Raw genomic sequence first — 23,970 nt, forward strand, 5'->3', positions numbered from 1 at the left:
TTAACGGGTTTAAAGATATTAAGCTTCCTTGATATTATTAGTGCATATTTCCTTTTAAATTTGTTCTGACGTTTGATGTGTAATTAGTTTGTGAGATGTATTTTCCCCCTTAAAAAAAAAAAGGGTACATCCAGTGAATACAGTCCTAGTGCTTCATGTTCAGTTGGTAATGGGGACTGCTTCAGGGGATTGAGAGATGTAAATACAGTGTGCCTGTTTTTGATAAATAGCCAGCTAGAAATCTTTGGGTCACTTATAAGCAATGTTTTAATAGGAAATATTATCTTCAAAGCCTGCTGATCAGTGCATAATGGTATGAGCCTTTTGAGTTCTATGGATCTTAATTATAGGAATTGGAGAGATCATAAATGAGTCCACACAGATATCCTGATGGGATGCAGAAGTGGTTTATCATTGCTTTGTTATTCTTTTGGGTTTTCCTGTGTAGTGTACGGTTCTTGTCTCCCATCCAAGTACTAACCAGCCCTAACCCAGCTTAGATTTGGAATCCCAATCAAGGTTGAACATGTACTTTCATCTGCTGAAAACTGTTGTTAGATACTGTATCTACATACAACTAATGCTGGAGAGGACTATGTGGATATATCATTTTAGAGTTAGCGTGATTAAGATGTTGGGCAAGAACTAGAGAGGGTTAAAGTTCACATTCAATAATAGAGACCAACTGAGTCCCCTTGGGCCAGTCACACACTCAGAGCAACCTACCACATGTGGTTGCTGCTGCACTGACAGAAATAAGGACAATCCCTATGGAAGTGGCTTCGGCTTTTACAAGAAAGGCAGGAGATCTCCCTCCCTCCCTCCTCTCTCTCACACACATACACCCAAAATACATAGAGAGATAAATATAAAAAGCAATGTTATATTGCAAGATACTTTAAAAAAATCTGGCATGTAGCCTCTTGAATTGAAAACACTGTCAGTGTTGTGATTGAGATGTGCAATACTTCTTAAGTTAATTTTAATGTGTCAGCTGCTCCTTGCTAAACCAGATATAGGTAATCGTTAAACCAAATCTTAAATCTATGCTGGCTTTCTGATAATTGGTATAATGTAGTCCTGCTTGGGACTATTTAAACAAATAAACTGCTAAACTCTGAATTGTACAGTTTGTTATATTTTATATAGTGTCTACCTAGTGTCTTTTTTTTAATATTTTCAATACTAGTTCTTTATAACACAGTCCTAGAAAGATTACAGAAAATACAATTGGATATGCTGGAAATCTATATGTAAACTTGATCTTGCAAGTAACAATAAAAAATAACTTATGAAAAGTATTTGTTTGTTAAACAGACAGCATTCTATAGTAGTAAATTCTACTGGATTTTTAAATCCTCGCTGTGCACATTGAGGATAGGGCTCTGAATAGTTAGACTTAAGATTCTTTCTTAATAGGCCTTTGAGCGACTGAGCCCTAAGAATCCACTAAATCATTAAGGCATTTTCCAGTGTGCAAAGGAAATAGATGGCATTGGTGCTCCATTCCCTTTTCGGATTATTATGCTATATAGCAAGAGTGCACATGGATTACCAATTTACATTAACTACTTAATGTAATAAGCATGGGTCGAGTAGATGTGATTGTAATTTTACTTGTGCATTTGTCATAGATAATTTGTATTTAACCCACATTTATTATGCAAAAATATGGTTGTTGAGAAATTTCTAAATGGCAGTATTAAAAATATAAAGGAGTGGGTAGGCGTATTTATATCAGCTCAGAAAAAAAGAGGACCCATGGGGTTTGCATCTTAACAGTCACAAGAGTGGCTTAGTAGACTTGTTAGTATACACCTATATTCTGTTTTAATGTTGCAATACACTTCCAGATTTTTCAAGTAAGGTTGCTATGGGCAAAGACTTCATACATATGTCAGATGCCTTTGAGTATGTTTGAACATAAAGTTATAGTTTTGTGGATATAAAGATATGACTGTTCAGATGTTTGTTGAATATTAAAGAAGTTGTGTGTACTGGGAGATTTTAAGGAACAAAGTCTAATTGTTTCTTCCTTCTTATAGTCCCAACAACCTCTGGAAGATCTGGATGCCCAGTTGAGAAGAACTCTGAGTCCGGAGATGGTTACAACAACTGCATGTGTAGGTTTTGACTGAAAATAACTTGAATATATTCACATGCTTGTGACCTGATCCCAATTCTCCAGAAAATTTAAGAATGCTAAGCAGATTTGCTGGCCATATTTTGCTTGTCCCATATTCTAGAATTGCCCATGGGCCACATATGGCCTCTTGGATGCCATTTGCAGCCCTGTTGACTTTCCTTCCAGGGTTGTTATGCACCTCTAATTTTAAAAATGAAAGTCAGATGTACAGGGAGCCTAGTCAATATCAAGAGAGGTGCCCTCAGGCATCATCTTAACTGTCTCATGTCATAACTGTATCTAAAATGATGCAGTCCAGCATCTGCTCAGAGTTCTTTTCCCTTCGACAAATATGAGGGGGGTGAATCTTTTTTACAATAGATAGAATAGAATAGAATAGAATAGAATAGAATAGAATAGAATAGAATAGAATAGAATAGAATTCTTTATTGGCCAAGTGTGATTAGAAACACAAGGAATTTGTTTTTGGTGCATATGCTTTCAGTGTACATAAAGAATAAAATACCCTCATCAAGAATCATAAGATACAACACTTAGTGATAGTCATAGGTTACTAATAAGCAATCAAACATTCTGGAACATTCAGTATTGAAATTACCTGAATAAGCACTGTTTCCTAGTGGTGTCAGCATGCTACAGTGGATATTCATAACTACTTTGCTTTTGTATCTGCATCTTAAGAAAAACTGTGTGACATTCAAATGGTCATATATTGATGATTGCCCCAACCTACAAAAGAATAAAAATAGCAAATTAATTTTTTGCTATGTTTTTATAGTCTGTGCCACCTGTGGCAACTACAGCAGTTACTGGAATGGTATCCACCTCAGAACAACCCACAGATTCTGGTAAGTGTCTCTGGTTATAACAATTTCTGGAAAGTAGAAAGCATTTTTCTGCCATTGCTAAAACTGAATGTTTTATTTAGAATTGTTTTGTAATAGGACTGGAAGTCTTTGTAACAGGATTATAACTCCAAAAATATTTTCTTTTAGAATTTGTTTACGTAAATGAATGAAAAGTTCCCTAGCTATTTAAATATAGATAGGAAAAATGCATATATATGTAGCTAAAATGGCTATATTAGTGCATTATTTTTCAATTTAATGTGATTTTATAGCAGGCTTTTCTTCTTTGCTTTAATTATATCTTTGTAGATGGTTTGGATTCAGTTCTGAAAAAATGTTTTGAAGGTCATGGGATCATAAGTGCAGTAGCTAACAGAAATACATTAAAGCAGCTGCAGAATCTTGAAAACAATTCTGACTGTTTTAGTAAAGACTCTTAAATGCTGCTTTCTTATTCCATGTGGTTCAAAATAAGTTTTTGGAATTGAATCCAAAGAATTATTTGTGCTAATAACTCCTTAATATGCTAAACTGGGTTCTTAGACTCTGGAGTAGTCTGATTAGGTTCCCTCCTCTTCTTCTTAGTAACCACTCCATATAGGCACCATGCCAACACCAAGTCAGCCTGAGAGCCAGGCCTAGCACCTAACCTGTAATGGGAGCCATGAAGTATAAGGCACAAGGCCATTCTGTGCCCACTGTGTCTCCTGGTTGTGATACTTTCTAGTATTTGAAACCTGCCACAGGCATCTTTAGACCCTTTCAGCTGAACCATGGCAGAAATGAGAAACTGCCATCCACTCTTCAGGGTCCTTGGCCCAGTTTTAACCATCTCATAAGATACTGTAGGGAAAATTAATTACCTTGAAACCCAAACCAGCAGTTTGGGATAATGGGGACTTGAGAAGAGAGAAAAGTAACATCAGAAAGGGAAAAGGCCAACATATCATTAGTGCTCCATATCTGGAGATAGCTCCTGGCTAATAGGTTAGGTAAGGAGAAGTCCTATTAGAGGAGACCCCAAGTTTCTCTCATACTTGTGCCTGATGCCTGGGAATTCAGGACAGCTCCAAGTGACTCCACTCTCAGCCTACCCTGCATCCCTCTTCCTTTGGCTGGGGTGAGCAGAGCAAAGCCAATGGGAAGGAGTATAAAGACAGCAAACAGCTTTCAGAGAAAGAGGTTGGATGAGGTGATGCGGGAGTGGTGGCTAGTGTTGCTGATAGGCAGGTGGCAAAGAAAGAAGGGCATCTAAGAGCAGCATTGGTGCACATATGTTCAAAAGGGGCAGCTCTTTCATTTGCAGTGTCACCTCTGCCAGCTGACCTTTTCTGATCCTTCCACAGGGACCATTGTTTGAAAATGCAGAACTGGACTCCCTGTCTGGCTTGTCCAGGCAGGACAAGGGTGACCTCCCTCAATTCGTTCATCATCCTCCAGTTGTAAATTTTTGAGGTTCATGCAGTGTTAGAAGGTGTCCACAAATAAAAGCTTGTTAGACTTGATAATGGATCACAGGAACATAACAAACTGCTGTATGAAGTCTGAATCTTGGCCTATCGAGTTCAATAATGTCATCATTGACTGACTTGATTTGATATAATTATATATTTTCAATGGATTTTTCTTTTCTCAGAGAATTTATTTTCCAGTGTTAAGGGATAGAGACCTGCATCTCATTCTCACGTTCTCTTTCCATTCGGTATTTCAGGTTCTCAGGATGCAGAGAGCAGTAGCACCTCGGGAGTTGCAGTTCTTAAGATGGGTCGTTTTCAGGTACTAGCATGGAGTGTTGATTTTTTACAGATGAGTTTATCATAGACAAATGGGTGCTATTAGAGTTCATCACCACTGCCAAGAAAGTTATAATTAGAAACAAAGCCAGAAAAGGGGAAGATTTCATCCTACCCCAAACCTTAAAAACCTAAGGCTTTCTGCCTCCCTCAAAAACAGAAGGGTTTTAAATTTGGATGTTTACTGTGAGGGCAAAGATGGCATAATTACAGATAAGTTTAAAAGGTTCAAACATTGTAACTTTGTTGTAGCAAAAAATGTTCTGATGTACATTTGCTTAGATACTGAAGCAAACATTCTTGCTTGTTCAGTTATTTTGTTGCTTATATGAACAGGAGAAAGACTATATATAATTGTGTGAAAATTACCTCAATTGTGCCTCAATAAAATGTCAGGCAGAACGTTCTTCCTTGAATTTCCTACTACATTTTCCCTACAACATCAATTATAATTCCTGTTCACTAGCTTAGCTTTACACTATTCCCCTCCCCATTAAAAGTAGAGTTGCATAATAATTGTGGCAAAATAGATTTTTTCCTCCCAAGAACATTCATATAAGTTATAGATTTCTGTTTAATGACTGTTATGTCAAAGGTTCTTCTGTCAGGGTCGCATGAGGACTAGCCTATTTAATGATGGTGGGGATTTTGTTATTCTCAAGTCATATGGCTTCCGGCAATAATTTCAGCCTCTTCTCTTCAGGAATTGCTGTTTCTACCTCTTTTTCCTCCAATTTTCTGCTGATTTGCCTTAGATAGATAGCAATTTCCTAAATTGCTGCTCAGCTAATTTCTAGTTATTTAATTGTGTGCTAGACAAGCCCTTTCATAAGATATTAAGCCTACTATGAAACCAATACCCACACAGTCTTTGATCTTGAAGTCTTCTTCCCTTTGAACATTTTCAAACTTCATAATGATGTGTTTACCTGGTACAATAAATAGGTGAAGGGGAGGTAACATATTGTGTAAACAAGGCAACCCAGCAGTACTGGGATCAGAATAGAATTAGTTTTAGTCCAAAAATATTCTTTAGTTTCTGTTGTGCTGACCAATTTATGTGGCTGCCCACTCATGAATATGACCGAACCATTAAGAATGTATTAAAACAATAACAACAATATTGGCAAAAAAGTAGAAACTCATGACAAGAGGAAAGAACCACATAGACACAATCCGATTCAAAGTATCAACTGCAACTAAGGCTTTAGTTGGAACAGGCACCATACCTTCAGCAATGACCCAAATAGCCCTCTGAAACCTATGGGATCCATTAGTTGACTAATTAAAATCATGAATGAGGGAAGCTTTATTACAAACTGACCTGGCATTCAGTAGCAACAGCCAAAAACCTGGGTCTCTGAGGGTCCATTGGTCAGGCAGTGAGCTAGAGAACAGGGAGCCAGAATGCAATACTAATACCAAACACTAGAGATTCCCCTGATAAATTACCTTATATCAGTGATGGTGAACCTTTTCGGCACTGAGTGCCAAAAAGGGAGTGCATGGTTTGTGCGAGCATGCATGTCGGGGATGTGACCTGGAAGAGCAACTGCCCAGTGGGCATGTGCACACTGGGAAATGAACTTTCGGTTTCCAGTGCACACATGTGCACCAGCCAGCTCGTCTTCTGGTTACTGGCACATATGCACGTGCAGTGATCAGCTGGCCTGCGGGCATGGCGCACAATACAGACTGGATGGTCTGCATGCATGCCAGGAACTTGAAAGAGGAACGGGCGATGCCACATGTGCCAGCCGACATGGCTCCAAGTATGTGTAAAGAGAAAAACATATTTAAAATTGTCATAGGCCCTCTATTAATATTCCTTGTTTCTACAATGGAAACAAGCAAATTCTGCTTCATTTCTCTCCCTCTCCATATTACTTTTACAACATAAAATGAATATTGTCATTGTTTCAGTGCAGGAATCTAAACAGTACATTCTTTGTGTGTTTCTACAGCTAAACTGAATTATTAATATCTCTGTTACAATTAGGTGTCAGTGGCTGTGGATGATCAGAAAGACAGTGAAAGCAAAACCAAGCACTTTGATACAACAACCTCAGAATCCTCATCTTTGTCTAGCAGCAGTCCAGAAAGTACTCTCGTGAAGCAAACCTCCAATGGGACAGCAGATAATATTCCTGTTACTTCAGTGGATGCAGTGGATGGCGCACACTCTCCCACTGTTCATTTGCAGCCAACCAAGGTTGGACGTTTCCAGGTGACGACAACAACAGACCAAGTTGGTCGCTTTTCTGTGTCTAGAACTCAAGATGAGGTAACCTGCATAGGGGGAGAGGTTCCTGAAGTGGTCCCTTTGTCCATGGACTCTGAGCAAGTTTCTTCCCCGCTTACAACTCCTAAAACGGAATTTGCAGAGAGAAGGCCATCTCTGCATCTGAATGGGCCATCCTCTGAATTGGAAGCTGCTTTCCTAAGCGGTGCAGCTAAAGAGTTAGATGACGGTTCAGCGAGTCCTGATTCGATCCACCCTCCTGCCTCAAAAATCAGTCTTCCAGTCCAGAGTCTCAGCAACTCATTCAACTCTTCCTACATGAGCAGCGATAACGAGTCAGACATAGAAGATGAAGATTTGAAGTGTGAGCTGCGTCAACTGCGGGAAAAGTAAGTTTTCAGGCAGGTTTATGGTAGCCGGTGAGCAGAAATACTCCATCTCTGAATCAGTTTTCTTTATCCAATGCAAGAGTAAATAACTCTTAGGACTGAGCATATTTAGAATTTTGGATGTTTGTGATGGGCACACTCACAAAATGGCTATCATGGGACACTCACCTAATTATAAAACTTCCACGATTACCTTGGCAATTGCAAACCATTAGCCAGAAGCCAAGCTAGTCTGGGATACTCATTACCAATCCAAGAAATTTTTGCTGGGCTCTCAAGAATTTCTGCAAATAAAAATGATGCAATAGTGTGATTCTTTCACTTGTGGCATCTTTTTACCTCTTTAATTTTTTTTATTTAAAAAGTTTTAAAAAATAGTCAAGGGGATACGAACTTTCTGTCTATATAGCTTATAGTTAAAGCCCTCCAGGAGAAATTTATTTTTTGTTTGAATTATCTCTAGGCTTTTGGCCCAAGGCAAGCACTTAAAGCAGTTAACAAAACTTCAAACCAAAATAAGCAGCTCGCAGTCGCATTTGTGTCAGAAGTACCTCAAAGACGCTTCAGGGTTGAAAGGATTAGCCGGGGACATCACTGGGAGATGCCCAGCTGGGGGCTCCTTTCAATTCCCCACGATTGTGCCCACTGGAGTGGTCCTTATCCACTTGTGATCACATGCTTTTGAACTGCTAAGACAGCAGGAGCTGGAGGGCATGATGGGAACACACCCCGCCCTGCAGGTCTTGAATGAGAATAAGAAGCTAAAAAGTTAAAATGCAAAATAAAGATAACAGAACAAAAATACCAAGTATATATTCTGCATGTGCGTGCACATGTTTTATGTTTTATTCAAAAATGAATAAAACAACAGTTGAAATTAAACATAGGGAAAAAAATTACAACAGCACATTTTACATCTCCCCACCCCCAAAAAAAAAAAAAATCTGGCATCATCTGAGTGTGTTGAAAGGTCCGTATGATTACTAATTCTGGGAACGGGTCCCACATCTGTACATGGTGTTCCATGAGGGAAGGACAGACTGAAACATTAAAGTCAGAAAACAGCATGAATTTCCAAAAATCCATGACTATAAACTAACTTAAACTAAATTAAGAATTATATTAAAAAAACTAAGACCAAGAAGAAGGACAGCCTGGGGTCAAAGTCATCATATTCCATCAACCACCTCCAGTCATAAGAGTGTCTCCCACAGGGCCCCAAGCCAATACAGGTTTTCATGCCCCCCCAGAAGGCCAGGTGGATAGGAGCAGTTCCCTATATTACTTAACAGGTAATACAGCAGTACAAAAACATTGGTCTAGGTAATATTATGTAAAGGGCTCACAAATATGTAAGTATGCCATCTTTTCATTTGGCAGGCACCTTAAAGAGATCCAGGAACTTCAGAGTCGTCAAAAGCTGGAGATTGAACTCCTTTACACAAAGTTGGGCAAAGTGCCTCCAGCAGTAATCATCCCTCCTGCTGCCCCTCTCTCAGGCAGGAGAAGACGACCCACTAAAGGAAAAAGCAGCAGATCCAGTCGCAGCAGTTCCCAGGGTAATAAGAGCCCACAGATTTTGGGTAAGCTTTGTAAAAAAGAAAAAGAAAAGTATATGTTTTTCTTTTTTAGCTCCTGTTGAATTCACTATGAAAAGACCTTCTAGTTCTCAGTATTTGCTCACTCTCTGAAATCCTCTCTAGCAGAAGCGTGGCATAAACGGCGGGACAGAAGAGGGAGGAATAAATACTGAAAACTGACTATGAAACCTCTCCAAATCTCTTCAATGGGCTAGAGATTGACAACTCCTGATCTACGTAATAATGAGTCGTATCATGTGAAGACCACAACTGTGCTTTGTTAACCTGTTAAAAATGTTTCCACTCAATCATCTTGATTCTCCGAGACTGCATGGAAAGGTCCCTGCAGTTTTCTTAGCAAGGTTTTTTTTTTTTTCAGAAGTGGCTTGCCATTGCCTCCTTTTTAGGCTGAGAGAAATTGAGTGGCCCAAGGTCTCCCCAGCTGCCTTTGTGCCTAAAGTGGGACTAAAATTCACGGTCTCCTTATTTTTAGCCGGATGCCTTAATCAGTACACCAAATTGACTAATCATATGTGAACACTTTGAACGTTCATTTACAACCATAGCCAAGGGTGGGATTCAATTTTGTTTAACAACCGGTTCTGTGGGCGTGGCTTAGTTGATGGGCATGGCTTGGTGGTCATGTGACTGGCTGGACGTGGCCAACTCAACATCACTCACATTGAGGCACGCATCTCCTTGCCTGGCCTCTCATGACTGTGGGGATGCTGCAACAGTCGTAAGTGTGAAAAATGGTCCTAAGTTACTTTTTCAGTGCCATTGTAGCTTTGAATGGTCACTCCACACAAGCAAAGTACCAGCAAAGGAGGGGAAAAAAACTCCAGAGAGGTTCCTGAGACAGGAAGTCTAGTCCTGCCAAGAATGTAATAAGGGTTAACGGAGAGGCAGTTTCTGTAAGCAACACAAGAATGTTTCCTTCCTGCCTTCCTTACAGGATTAGGCCAGTAATTTCTTCTAACAACCGGTTCTCCGAACTGCTTAGAACATTAACAACCGGTTCGAGCGAATAGGTGCAAACTGGTAGAATCCCACCCTGACCATAGCCCTCTAAATAGAGATTGATGGTTTCTCAACTAATTTTACTCTTGTAGTTTCAGCATTAATTAATAGCTAATGCAAACACCTATCTTTCATTAGAGATCATGACTGAATTTTAACATGACGCAGTGGGATTGGAAGCAAAGGCTTTCACTGTGTTACCAATGCCTTGATTTCTGTTCTCCTCTGTCCCTGCACAGGCAACCTGTCTGCTCAGAGTGCCCCTTCAGTTCTACCCCAGCAGCAGACCCTGCACCCTCCTGGTAGTGTCCCTGAAACAGGACAGAACCATCTGTTACAGCCACTGAAGCCATCTCCTTCTAGTGAAAATCTCTATTCAGCTTTTACTAGTGATGGGGCCATTTCTGTTCCAAGCCTTTCTGCTCCAGGCCAAGGTAAATATTGTAGATGAGTATCAGTAATACGGAGTTTCAGTGGGGCTTATCTGCCTGCATCAGGATGACAAGATTCCTAGAGCCTGGCATACCCTGACAAATAAAATTTAAGAGCAATGATTGACCTTCTTCAATTAGGTGAGAATGAAGGAGTAAAACTTAAGGCAGATGCTGCAAGGAAGGCTTAGCCGAAATAAGATAGATCAACTTGTCCGTGCCACTATCATTGTTTGAAACTTAAGCTTTCTGGAAGATTTGTACAGTGTACAAAGACAATTGATTCCCCTCTTATAAATAAATAAATGTTGGAATAGGTACAGTTTCATTGTTATAATCAGATCAGGCATGTGAAATAAGAATGAAATAAGGAAGAATGAAATAGTACACTATAATAGCCAGGGCTCCTTCCAAACCATAGAAAGCAGGTCATTGGAGCATACTGATTTAAATTTTACATATCTTTCAAATTGCACAATGTTATGTCTTAATGTACTGTTGCTGTAATATATATTACTTTTATGGCATGCAGTTGGATTTAGAATAGTTGTGTTCTGGTATCAGAAGCAACATGATATTGGAAACGTGATTATTTGGGGGGAGGGGCTGTGGTGGGGGGGGGAGAGAGAAAGGTCCTGGTATCTTGTGTCTTGTGTAAAGCTCTCAATTGGTTGAGGTTCTTTCTCCTGTGTCTTGCTAATGCATTTCACCAGTCCAGCCTAGAGTTCTCTAACATCTTGTAGTTGTGTTCTATCTCCTGTCCTTGTTCTTCGCCCCTTTTTTCTGTTTTTTGTTTTATCACAGGCTGTGTGAAGTTTAACTGTGCATCTGAGCGGGTGACATTCAAGCCTGGTGGCAGGAGGACCCGATTTCTGAGTACGCCCTGCTTGGCTCTTTGTGTGTAACACCTTTACTCCTTCCTCGTCTTTCTGTTTTTGGCTACTTGGATCTGTTATCACATGCTGTCCATTTACATCTGCCTTCTTGTATCTCTCTGACCTTAGGGGCTTGGCTGAGAAGTGTAGCTTGCAGAAAACAGTGTTCTGAAAGTGTTACCCTGCTGCTCAGCTAAGAGGTTCTGGTGGTAGTAGTGGTTTCATATGACCCTTCAGGTTACAAGGAGACAACCTGCCTTCCTAGAGCTTTAAACTTCTCTGTAGCATATAGAGAAATAATGCCCAGGGACAGAATATGCCAGACAGAGAGGTGTTTACCCCTTTCCTAGCGGACACGACAGCTGTGCTGAACATGAGAAACTAATTCACACAACTCTGAAGTGAACAGATTGTTATTCATCTGTTTGGGCTTATTTTTGTCGACTCAGGTAAACAAGCATGCACAAGTATGAGTATAGCACTGACTGAACTCAATGGCAGTTCAGCAAGATTAGGGAGGATCTGTCGGCCCCAGGAGAAGTGCTACAAAGGTTTTACCACTGATGTGCTTCAGATCAAAAATATAATTTTCCCTGAACATTATGTGGCCAATTACTCACAGTTCAGTTAGAAATTAGGGAAAATATCTGATCTTCCGCTACCATGATTTACAAAAGTCTAGGAAGGCCAGAGCTGATCTATAAGCTGCAAAAAGATATGGCTAGTTTAATTTACAGGTATCATGATCCTATCTTCTCATTATATGAGTCACGTGTGGACAGACGTTCATGCATGAAATTGGGGAAAAATATTTCTTACTTTGAATTTGTTTTTAGAGGAAAGTTTCCTCAATCAGTAATTAAATTTTATATGTTTTAGTTTCTGAGCCCGGACATGATCTGTTAAATGGTGATTTAGCCAAGACTGAAAAAAAGTTATTGGAAAATACTAAATTGCAGTAAAATAAAAAATTCAGAAAACAGTAGTTATTTTGAGGATACTTAATAGCAAGGATGTGGCTAATTCACATGTATGGGATTTATATTGGGAGTTTTTTGGTACATATATATTCTGTGAACTATGCGCCATGTGGGGGGAAAGATTTGGGGACCCTAAAAATAATGGAAATGTATCATGCCTTCAGTTTGGCATCACTTGATTTCTGCTGTCCCCTAAAACTTGGCAATACTTGTGGAAGCATGGCTTGGCTTTACTCAATTTTAACAGGTTTTCTGTTTTCCTGAGGCCTGTCTTTTTTGTCAGTAGATTGTATAGGGGAAAAGATCCTAGCTAATATGAGGCTGATGACCTCTGTTGCAAATAACACTTCTTTTATTCACCTGGCATAAAAGTAGAAAAGGTTCAACAGGTTCCTTTCTTTGGATGGCACTGACCTTCTAGGAAAAATGAAATTGTTTTCAAGACTAAATTTACTTTATTTTAGAAAATTTATATTGCTTCCTACTAGTCCATGGCGACTCAAGGCAGCTTACACAAATATAAATCAGCCAATCATTGTATCAGTTACAATAAAAACAGCAAATAGCCTCTGGTGGGTTTATTTGTTGTTACTCTTTTTGAAATCAATTAAAAATAAGAGGAAAGGTTACAATATTCAGTTCAGATTATCAAAACTAATTACCCTATATTATATTAAAAAAAACCCTCACTGCCATAATGTACTTGAGAAATTCTAAACAAGTATGTACTTAAGTTGATCTATTGTAGTTCTTTCTCTACTTGAAAGTCATCATGCTGTTAATGCCATTCAGGAATTAAAAGCAGTGTCATCAAGTGATGATAACTTGTTGTCTTTTCCTACTCTATCACCGGGTGCTTTATGCTATTTGCTAATACTGTGTTTCTCACTGTTTCTCTTTAACCAATTGCTTTCTCTTTGTGCTTTAGGGAAGATGGTGAAAAAAGTCTGCCCTTGCAACCAGCTCTGTAGTAATTATTTCATTTTTGGTTACCTCTGAATTCTGATTGCTAAATTATGTTGTTTTGTTCAAGGCCATCCAGTTTAACCTCCCTGAATCTGTCTTAAGCACAGCACCTGTTCTTTATGTACCTTTGTTCCTTCTAATATATATATATATCTGCATTATTGCAGAAATAGACTTGGACACCTGCTACTACTACAAAGGATAACTTTGATCATCACTTAATGATGTACGCCCCTTCAGAAGTTGTAAATGCTCCAACACTGGAAGTTTTTAAGAAGAGATTGGACAACCCTTTGTCTGAAATGGTGTAGGGTTTCCTGCCTAAGCAGGGGGTTGGGCTAGAAGACCTCCAAGGTCCCTTCCAACTCTGTTATTGTATTCTATTCTTGGAGATTAGTATATATTGGCTCTAGTAAGTTTCACATCGTATTAGAAGGCACATTCCCTTTTTGAAAGCAATTTGGTTGCAATAATTATGTCAAAAGGGGGTTTCTGCAAGCACTGATTCAGCTGCATATCACCAGTATGTTATCCATATCTTAAAGGACCACTAGCAAGCAAACAAATGACCTCAAGGTGACCCTATAACATAAGAAAAAGTGTCTTTAATAAAGTCAGTGAAGGAAACCAGATTTTCTTAATGATCGCCTGAACCATTTAACAATTGCAATGATTCCCTTTTAAAACATGCAAAAAAGGCTTCAAAATTGGGCAAGACTCACTTAGCAACCGCCTTGTTTAGCAACAGAAATTGTAATCCCAATTGTGGTCATAATTTGAGGACTTCCTATAGATGGAGTGAAGCCTTTTGACAGGGTTAAGAAGTAGAGAGATTTAAGAGATTGAAGGCAGTGATGTAGCCATAGGGGGAAAGAGCTCTGTCTATTCTTTAAAGATAAGAGCTTATAAAATAAAATTCTGTGATATATGCTGTGACTGAGCAAGATTGAGGGGAGGTTGTCTTTTTTTTTTATTGACACTGATCCACTTTCTTCTCAGACTCTTCTTGATGGCTGGTAACAGATTAAAATTGGTTACTTTTAACAATTGAGGTCATTTTTGATACGGTATAAATCCTTCTTATTTAATTCTCTTAGAGAGTTTCTGAGGCAATTGGGTGCATGCTGAACTGCCAGTGAAAGAGAAAGATTAGTCGTCACACCTGAGAATTCACGCCATCAACTTACACCAATGTCTTGTGGGCACTGTACCTAGCAATGTGTCTTTTATGGCCATCAGGAAGGGGCTGAAGAATACCTTCTAGTCCCTGCATGAAACTGATGACAATGCTTTTAGGCATGATGTAAAGGTGGTTTTCTTTTCTTCACTATTGTGTGTTACCTGTGCTGGTATGTGTCTGGCTGTTTCTTTATCAGCAGATTTAAGCCTATATTACAGCCTATGTCTCTTATCGTATCAAATACCGTTTTGTTTGTTTTTTTGCATGCTATACAGCAACAGTGATTCAATATTACATTCATTTCTCTCACCTGGGCAAAGGATTCCTTTTCTCCATTTTCTTGTTTGCATGTTTAGCCTTTTCTGTCTGTTCAGTTTGGGGAGACCGTTACCTCTTATGTCATCTTAGTTAGTCACCTTGCTTGTTTATACAATATTTCACAGTGCAGTAACACCTTGCCTCACTGTTACCACAAATAAGGATTTTTATTTTTGTACTTGCATTTTTATCAGGTCTAGGGATCCAGAATCCAGTTGTTACTGTCTTTGTAACCTTTCACTATTAGTTTCTAAACAACAGGATCCAGTTGCATTAATATATGATGCCACAGAGACTAAGATTGTGCAGCAGTTTGGATCTGAAGCCAAAAGGGGTTAGGAGCACACAAGGCCATGCCCATAGAACATAGCAATCCCAGGAAAAAGATGTTTGAATATGGAATTGCAGATATAGGCATCTCTGCCATTCATTATGATACAAAAATGGCACGCACACACAGTAACGTCACAGTACAAATCTGGCCTTTTTTGCTCATGACCCCAAAGTTGCAGAGTTCAACACACATGTTTTGTCACTTGTCAGTCTTGCCTCCCACTGAAGATGCATGTGGCTGCACACAAATGCAACTTGTGGTGCCCCTGCAAGCTCCAAAGTACCTCTTTGCTCTCAGATCCAAAGTGCTACACAAATTCTTCATGCCTTCCTGACTTTTTAAAATAAAACTTAGACTCCAGTACTTTTTTAAACAGCAGTATTGGGAGTACTTTCACACTGTTCTGTTGTACTTTAAGTTCTTACATCCATAGATACATACATACATACATACATACATACAGTATTCAGCTTTGTTCGGGTATTTTCCCACGTCATTATAGTTGTGCTTTTAAAGTTGTAGCAACGTTTCGGCAGAATCTCATCTGCCATCATCAGGCTTCTGATCACAGACGAACATAATACAGAATATTTAAATTTTAAAACTGAAACAACTGTAAAAGTCTGACTCACAGACGAACACAATACAGAAGCCTGATGATGGCAGATGAGATTCTGCCGAAACGTTGCTACAACTTTAAAAGCACAATTATAATGACGTGGGAAAATACCCGAACAAAGCTGAATAACATACATATATGAACACAGTCTTTCTCTTGATATTATAAGAAGCTTTCTTCACATAACTAATGGTTATTTAGGATCAGTATGCTAATTGACTTGTACTGCAAATTTTTCCACATTAGAGGTCCTGCACAGACCTATACAGTGACCTTCCTGGGTTCAGATTATATTTTATCAATTGACGAACATATCTGTTTTGATTATGGCTGATTTTTTTCCATAGCACATTGAAGTTCTCAAGACTTGTGTTGAAGTTTTTGCTATTCAACTAACTGTTTCAAGCAATAATACTTTTCCACATCATTTCAGCAGATTTGCCACTGGAAAGCCTTTGGCATACACCCTTGGGTATATTGGACTTTTCTTTATTCTTATGATCTGATTCTAGCAAGTGCCATGTTTTTTAATCAGGAAGCTCTCTTTTTAGATGTATTGAAATCATTCCGTCCCATGATATGAAACCTTTGGAACAAAATAAGCAGGCTTCCCTGGAAGCCACCCTCTCAGTTTGAAGCAAAGGAGATTGTTTGCCATATGTCATTTTTGGTGTTGGGATGTGAAGTCAGTGGGCTCTTAGTACAATTTTGTTTCACGATTCCTGACTGTAACACAAGTGTTTCTTTCCAGTAATGTGTTCTTGAGGTTTCAGATTGTCCATCTGCAGAACAGAGTGGTTATCCCGATGAATATACAATTTCTTGGTATTGGACTGAGTGGGTAGAGTTGGCAAATGGGTTAACTGAGCATAATAGGTGCTTGTAGACAATTGGGAGGAAACTTCCCGACAGCCTTGTTATTAATGCCCAATGTTAATTCACTTGTCTGTGGAAAACAGCAACTTTGCAGACCACCCACTGATCTGAAAAATAGCATACAATTACATAATTAACTTAATAGCAGAAAAACTGCTCGCTGAGCTCTAAAATCCTTTTCATTATGTCCAAGTAGACTTCATATGCATGGCTTTTTAAATTCTTACTCTTATTTTGCATTGTAACTCTTGATGGCCTCCAGGGAATTCTATTTCAGTCAAATGTAAATGATAGCTGCTTTTATTTTTCTAGGGACCAGCAGTATAAACACTGTTGGAGGTACAGTAAACAGCCAGGCACCCCAGTCTCAGCCCCCTGCCTCTAGTCGGAAAGGAACCTTTACTGACGATCTGCACAAACTAGTGGACAACTGGGCTCGTGACGCTATGAATCTGTCTGGCAAGAAAGGAGGCAAAGGACATGGCAATTATGAGGCAAGTTTAATATTTTGGTTTTTATTACCATGACTTTTTAGGTTTCTATCAGTTTTATATTGCCTTTTTAAAAATTATTAGTAGTACTATTAGTATTATTATGTGCCATCCACAATTCTCTTTGGGGTAGATGGATGGCTATTTAAATTTGATTGATTGATTTCAATTAATTAATCAAATTTAAATAGCCATCAATCTTTCCCAAAGAGAATTTTGGTCACCTAGCAAGAAGAACTGATAGCAGGTGGACCAAGGCAGTCATAGAATGGACCTCACTTGATAAAAAGCGTCCATGAAAGAGACCTAATACAAGACAGATCGATGACATCAGCAAGTATTATGGGCCCAACTGGAAAGGAAAAGCTCAGGACTGTATTGGTTGGGAACATGTGGAAGAGTCCTTCATCCTGCATGAGGATGATGAGGATGATGAAGATGAAGAATTAATACTGCAATGGTGCTTAAAACTTTGTGAACCCTTTTGAATATTCAATATTTTTGCATAAATATAACCTAAAACGTGATCTCAACTCTGCCCAACTCCTAAAGTTAGATAATAAGAACTTAATTAAACAAATGAGTGAAAAACATTATATTAGTTTGATTATTTATTAAGAAAACTACATATTTGTGTGAGGCAAAAGTACATGAACCTCTAGGACAGAGGTATCAAACTGGATTTCTTCGAGGGCCAGATCAGCATTGTAGTTCTACTCAGCAGGAAGGTGGGACAGGATGGATTCCTCCTGCAGCACTCAGCCAGCCAAAAATGAGCCACACAGCCTGTTTCCGGACTGTTTTTGGCTGGCAGAGTGCCGCAGGAGGCCATGGAGAGTGAAAACAAGATGCGGGGGGCTCACACATGGCCCGTTTTAGCCACCAGAGGCAACGCGGGCCACTCCTTTGATATTTCCAGGCGGATTTAAGCACCCTGTGGGCCGGATGCAGCCCGCAGGCTTTGGGTGTGACACCTCTGCTCTAGGATTATCAGTTCATTTGAAGGCAAAATTAAGAGTCAGGTGTTTCAATCCATGGGATTATAATTAGGTATGAACATGGGATGCCTTCTTTTATTTAAAGAACAGAATTAAAAGTCTGATCTCCAGTTCAGAAGGATGTAAAAGTGATCATGACTGGAAAAGGTTAAAAAACTATGTTAGACTCCAGTAGCCCACTATCAGGTAGATTGTATACAAATAAAGGCAATTCAACAACACTGTTGCCCTCCCCAGAAGAGATCAACCAAGATCGCAAAATATATAATATTCTGAGTGGTCTCAAGGGTAACATCTTCTAAGGAACCAAAGGCCTCTCTTGCATTTGCAAATATCAGCATTCGTGAGACCATCATCAGGACAGCACTCAACACCACTGGTGGGCATGGCAGGAGCGCAAGCAAAAAGCCCCTACTCTCTAAAAAGAACACTGCTGCCTCTCTACATTTTGTGAAAGATGATGAGAATAAGCCAGAAGGCTATTGGAACAAATGTTCTTTGAACAGATGAGACCATAATGTAACTTGGCTTGAATGGAAAGTGTTGTTTGGTGAAAGGCAAACACTGCATCCCAGCATAAGAACATTATCCCATCTGTGAAACACGTGAGTGACAGGATTGTGGTTTGGGTCCGCTTTGTTGCTTCTGGACCAGGATGGCTTGAGAGAAGTGTGAATTCTACTGGCAAATTCTACAGGAAAATATCATGGTATCTATCTAGCCATGAAATGAAGCTCAAATGAAAGTGAGTCACACAACAAGACAGTGAGCCAAACCACACAAGTTGTAGGACCAAAGAACGGTTAAAGTAGAAGAAAGTTAAAGGTTTTGAAATGGCCAAGTCAAAGTCCTCACCTTAATCCTATAGAAATGTTGTAGAAAAACCTGAAGCATGCAGTTTATGCAAGGAAGCCCACCAACATACATAAATTGAAGCTATTCTGTAAAAGAGGAACAGGCTAAAAATTGCTCCAGGCTGATGTGCAGGACTGATCAACTGTTAGCAGAAATCATTTTTTTGCAGTTATTACTGACCAAGGAAAGCGCACCAGTTACTGAAAACATAGTTTCATACACTTTTACCGTATACAAATATTTAGCTAATGAACAATGAACAAATACGTTTTCAACTGTGTAATGTGTAACTGTGTAATTTATGTAATTTTAGGACTTGTATGAATAAACAGATCACATTTCTGCAGAAATAATGAAAATTCAAAAAGGTTCACAAACATTTTAGCAGTGCTGTCCAAGTGCCTTAGTTACTTTTCAGGGTCATACTTGGATAGAGTTTCATCCATACTTGGATGAAAGAAATTTATTTATCAACTCTCAGATAGCTTGATTTGGGATTAAGTCATGTTGTTTATATTTGTTTTAGGGTCCAGGAATGGCAAGGAAGTTCTCTGCACCAAGCCAACTCTGCATCTCGATGACATCATCTCTTGGTGCTACTCCTATCTCTGCAGCATCAGCTACCTCCCTAGGTCACTTCACCAAGGCAATGTGTCCCCCTCAGCCGTTTGGTTATCCAACAGTGCCCTATGTAGCCCCTTGGAGTGGGACGGGTGGTCCAGCACAGCAGCCTTTAAACCAGTTCCAGCCTGTAGGAACTGCCTCATTACAAAGCTTCAACATCAGCAACTTACAGAAATCTATCAGCAACCCTCCTGGCTCCAATCTGCGGACCACTTAGTGATTCCCAGCCACATTGCTGGGAAGACCTTTGGGCAGGAGTTGGGGCCTGAATTAACTGCTATGCTCTATGTGCCCAAAAGGGATGGATAGCCCCCTCTAACCATTGCTCTCTGCACGCAGTAAGTAAAGCCCCCCTTTCGGAAGATGGGGAGAAAATGACCAGGATCCTCTAAGATGGCACATGCTTCCTCTAATTCTTGTATGTGGCAGAATGTATAAAGATGGAAATCACCATGCAAGCCAGAAGCCTCTGACTGTAAAAATCACATGGCTCTTAAGAGGCTGGATCCTGTGGGTTGGGAAGAAAGTTTGTTAGCCTTCGCATGAATCCTGGTATGTGACTTGCTTTGTTCTGAAGAGCTTAGCCCAGGAGGAGAGCTGACCATTTAACACCATCTTGTCTCTTCCTTCCTTCAAAGCAACACATACCAGTTCCTGAGCGAATGAGCACACAGATGGACATGCAGAATAGCCCATGCTTTGAGATAAATCTTTCCTGCTTTCAGGAAAAGATATTAACAGCTTTGACAGCAGCATTAGAGCAATTTTAAAATGTTTAGAAGAAAAAATAATAATTAAAAGTTCCCTGCGGACATGTACTTACCATCAGTTTTGATGTGGAAACACTGTGATATATAAATGTTGTTGGACAACAGTAGTTTAAAAAAAATGAGTGGAGTATAGAGGGTTAAACAGTCAAAAAAAGAAAAAATGGGGAAAAAAGCTAGCTATATCCTGATACTTATTGGAGACACTTTAACTTTTTTCCTTTTTATTTTCATTGTATTAGATAAATGTGAATGTATAATTGTATAAATTAATGTACTTGAATACTTGTCTGTTCTCCCAGTATGCTTGCTGGATATTTTAGTGCCTTGGACTTTTTATTGCTTCTGCAGTTAGCATCACCTGCCCGGCAGACTTTAGACAGACCGAGGGAAAGGAGAGAGGGAGGTTATTTTGGACATAGCCACTGAAATACCAAAGGCCTAAAACATTGGATGCTTATACTGTAACAGTGTCTAGAGTAGGTGCTGGAGGGGAGCTACTGCAGCAGTACGTTGAGAAGGTAAAGCTATGGAGTGGAGGGGAAAAACCAGCAATGGATATTGGTGGAGGGTACAGAAATGATGACATGTCATGTAACCAGAGGAAAGCTGGGCTGAATGTGAACGGGGAGAGAGAGAGAGAGAGAAAGGGAGGGAGAAGGAGAAAGGCTTGTCTGGAAAGACGGCTCCTAAGGGCAGGCTGACTGAAAGCTACAAAGGGTTTTAGGAGGGTCAACATGTGTTCAGAAACTGGAGTTTTATCACTCTGGGAGCGTGAAAGCCTCCTGGGGTTTGCTCTTCGTTGTCTTTAATTCTACCTAGAAAGAGCAGAAATAGATATTCCACGTTGCGGGTTTCATTGCCAAGGACAGATACACTTGAAACACTCAGAATCAAAAATAACGTTGTTTTTGTTCAGTGTCTAAAGGACTTAAAACTGGTACCAAGACTGTAACTGTGTTGCCTTCTACTAGGTGTGCTGTATCGCCTACTTTCCACTCAAACTCGGTTTCTAACTCGACAGACAGGTTCCTCTATTCAAACGAAATACTGCAACCAACTAGTATTACTCTATATTGCTGCAGCAGGCTGTGAAGGGTCAAAGTACTTCTATTTTGTATTTGGGAGTAGCTTTACTGCTGGTCTAAAAGTTTGTATACTAAGTAAAAAAAAAAAAAAGTCTCTCCTTCCCCCGTCCCCGCACCCAAAAAAAGATCCTTTAAGGTTAGCAGGGAATTTGTTTATTTCTGTACTTGTTCACGCTACCCTCAAACATATATGCACAGGTTTGTCTTTCCATCCCTTTGTCTCAAGTTGAAGTTGAGAGTGGCTTTGTCAGGAAGGGAGGTCTCGGCAGGGTGGCTGGAAAGCAAAAGACGGGAGTCTATAAGGTAGCTGGGTTCCAACCTCTTTTCCGACTTTAAAGTCCCCATTGTGACGGAATATGGGAAAGCTCTGTTAATGGAGAAGCTTTTACTTTCTGAGTTGGTGGCCCATTCTTCAAAACAAAACAAACATGAGTAAACATGCAGAAAGTATAAAGAATCAGTGATGAAAGGTGCCACTTCATGGTTAGAATGGTCAGCTGAGTGTTGCACGAGGATGGTATTTTGGTTTAATATGTTTGAGGTTGGGTTTTTCACTTAGTTACGCAAATACTGGTTTTATTTACCATTGATTTCCCTCCTGTGGATTAAATAACTGAGGTCGAGAAGAATTAACTAATGCTACTGAACTGTTAAATTATTTTGTGTTAATATTACACTTTTGAGTACCTTTTTTTTCCACAAGATCTGTTTCTGAATTACAGATGTTTTCTTTACATTATTTAACAATGTACACTGTAAAAATAAAATAAAATAAATTCAAACCTTGGGCTTCCCTGGCCGTAGTTAATGGTATGTTTTGCACTAAATCCAGGCATTGCGCTTCATGTACAATTGCGCTTTGTGCTGCAGTTTGTTACCTTCTTTGTAGATATTTAATGAAATCATTCAAATAAACCAAACCTGCTTTTGTTGAGCTGTGGTATTTCATTTTCAGTTGGCATTTGCTTCTTTCAGTGCCCTGAAGCTTAACTGTCAAGCTGCTGGTGTCAGCAACAGTTATAGGGCAGATGGTTCATCCATTCTGATGTCAGGGCTGCAAACTGGCTGGAAACCATCTGGATAAGACCAAAATGAAGAATGCTACAAAGTAGTTATTTGAGCTCAGAGAAGAACCATTTCTCCAACCAATGGTTATATTATTACTTGAAAGCCTTAGTTATATTGATGGGGGACTTGTGATTTTTCGTTTTGTTTTTGGAGAATTCAACAGGCATTATGAACTTCCAAATGTACAGTATGATGTACATGGAAGGACTGGAAAGTCGCATTAATAACTTCATCATGTCTTAAATTCTCATGGCTGGGAACAAAAATAGATACCTGAGAGTATATATGTGTGCCAGATCATGCATTGCCAAGTTGAATTCTCTTGTCAGTCTGTTCATGAAGATTCAGTGAATGGGAAGAAATGGTTGCAAAGATTGAAGTTTTTAATTTTGAAGTGTAATACCTGGCAGGGACATGTTTGCAACTCCCTTGAAATTCTCAGTTCCCCCCAAGTGAGGTTCATGGTTCTTCAAGATCTGTCCATCCCTGTTCGTTTTTTTTTAAAGGCATTATTCCAGAATTCCTGTCACATTAGAATCTTCCTTTTTTTAACCTGTCATATTGAAATACTTGTAAAGCCTTCTTTGGAACATCGTCTCTGATTCTAAGACATAAGCTCACATCGAGGTGTGAAAAAAGGAACCTTGTGTTGATACTAACTAGACAATAGAAGAGCAGGCCTTAAGAGAATTGGAGTATTCCATCATTTACTGCAAGGCTAATTTACCCTGTATTTTTGATCTGTGAGGACATTTGGAATTTAAGAGTTATTTTTTATTTTTATGGCTTACATGAACTAATTTACACTCTAGTAAACTAGAGTCTTAGAGACTAACAGAACAGAAGCTGCTATACCTCTAGAAAAAAAGTGTATGTGTGTGTGATCACTGTAATTTGGTAAATCATCTGCTATATGGGAAATTTATGTAGAACTTTGAAAGCTAGTTGCAATTTAGGAATTATAGGAAAAGGAGAAAGGGAATAAGAACATAGAGCTTTGTGCTTGAATTGATTAGAACCAAATAAGATGTGAACGGTTTAGTGTACTGTTTTAAGTTCTATAGATCTATAGCTGAAATCCTTATTATTACAGGAATGGAAGACAGTGGCTCCTCAGATGGTGCTGGGCCACAACTTAGTTCTACTACAATAGTGTACTCAAACTCCAACTTTTATCTAATACTTTTATGATTGCTGTATGGAATAGTTACTGCAGATCTTGAAATAGTCAAATTGGAAGAATTCCTAAAGATTACTTGTAGCCAAGTAAACATTTCTGTAGTAATCTTGGCAGCGAGGAGATGAAGGAAACAGGTTAGTTATACAAATAGCCTGTCACTTCCAGTTGCTTTTAAAGAATGAAATCAATGTAACCATTTTTCCAATAGGAGCTACTGGACATCAGTCATATTTGTTGTGCTATCCCCTGCTTCAAGACTAGAAGTTGTTTCTTTTGCCAAAAATGTTCATTCTTTGTAAAGT

The 23,970-nt window shown here is 39.2% G+C and overlaps 1 protein-coding gene across 3 annotated transcripts in view; it reads left to right on the forward strand.

The window, feature by feature from the left end:
* Window positions 1-22,354, forward strand: part of WNK1 (WNK lysine deficient protein kinase 1) — a 124,161-nt gene extending 101,807 nt beyond the window's left edge. For 2 of the 3 annotated variants that reach the window (XM_026718805.2, XM_087935042.1), the window contains 8 exons: window positions 2,046-2,123; window positions 2,925-2,994; window positions 4,706-4,770; window positions 6,787-7,418; window positions 8,799-9,001; window positions 10,258-10,452; window positions 16,910-17,091; window positions 19,468-22,354. In XM_026718805.2, coding sequence (XP_026574590.2) covers window positions 2,046-2,123; window positions 2,925-2,994; window positions 4,706-4,770; window positions 6,787-7,418; window positions 8,799-9,001; window positions 10,258-10,452; window positions 16,910-17,091; window positions 19,468-19,782 — 1,740 coding nt within the window. In that variant the 3' untranslated portion in view covers window positions 19,783-22,354. Of the gene's footprint in view, window positions 1-2,045; window positions 2,124-2,924; window positions 2,995-4,705; window positions 4,771-6,786; window positions 7,419-8,798; window positions 9,002-10,257; window positions 10,453-11,253; window positions 11,347-13,232; window positions 13,275-16,909; window positions 17,092-19,467 lie in introns of all 3 variants that reach the window. The other variant, XM_087935043.1, reaches the window with a different exon arrangement.
* Window positions 22,355-23,970: the final 1,616 nt, after the last annotated feature.

This window comes from Pseudonaja textilis, chromosome 5 (genome assembly GCF_049901715.1).
Source record: "Pseudonaja textilis isolate UNSWEBS1 chromosome 5, rPseTex1.2, whole genome shotgun sequence".
Lineage (NCBI taxonomy): Eukaryota > Metazoa > Chordata > Lepidosauria > Squamata > Elapidae > Pseudonaja > Pseudonaja textilis.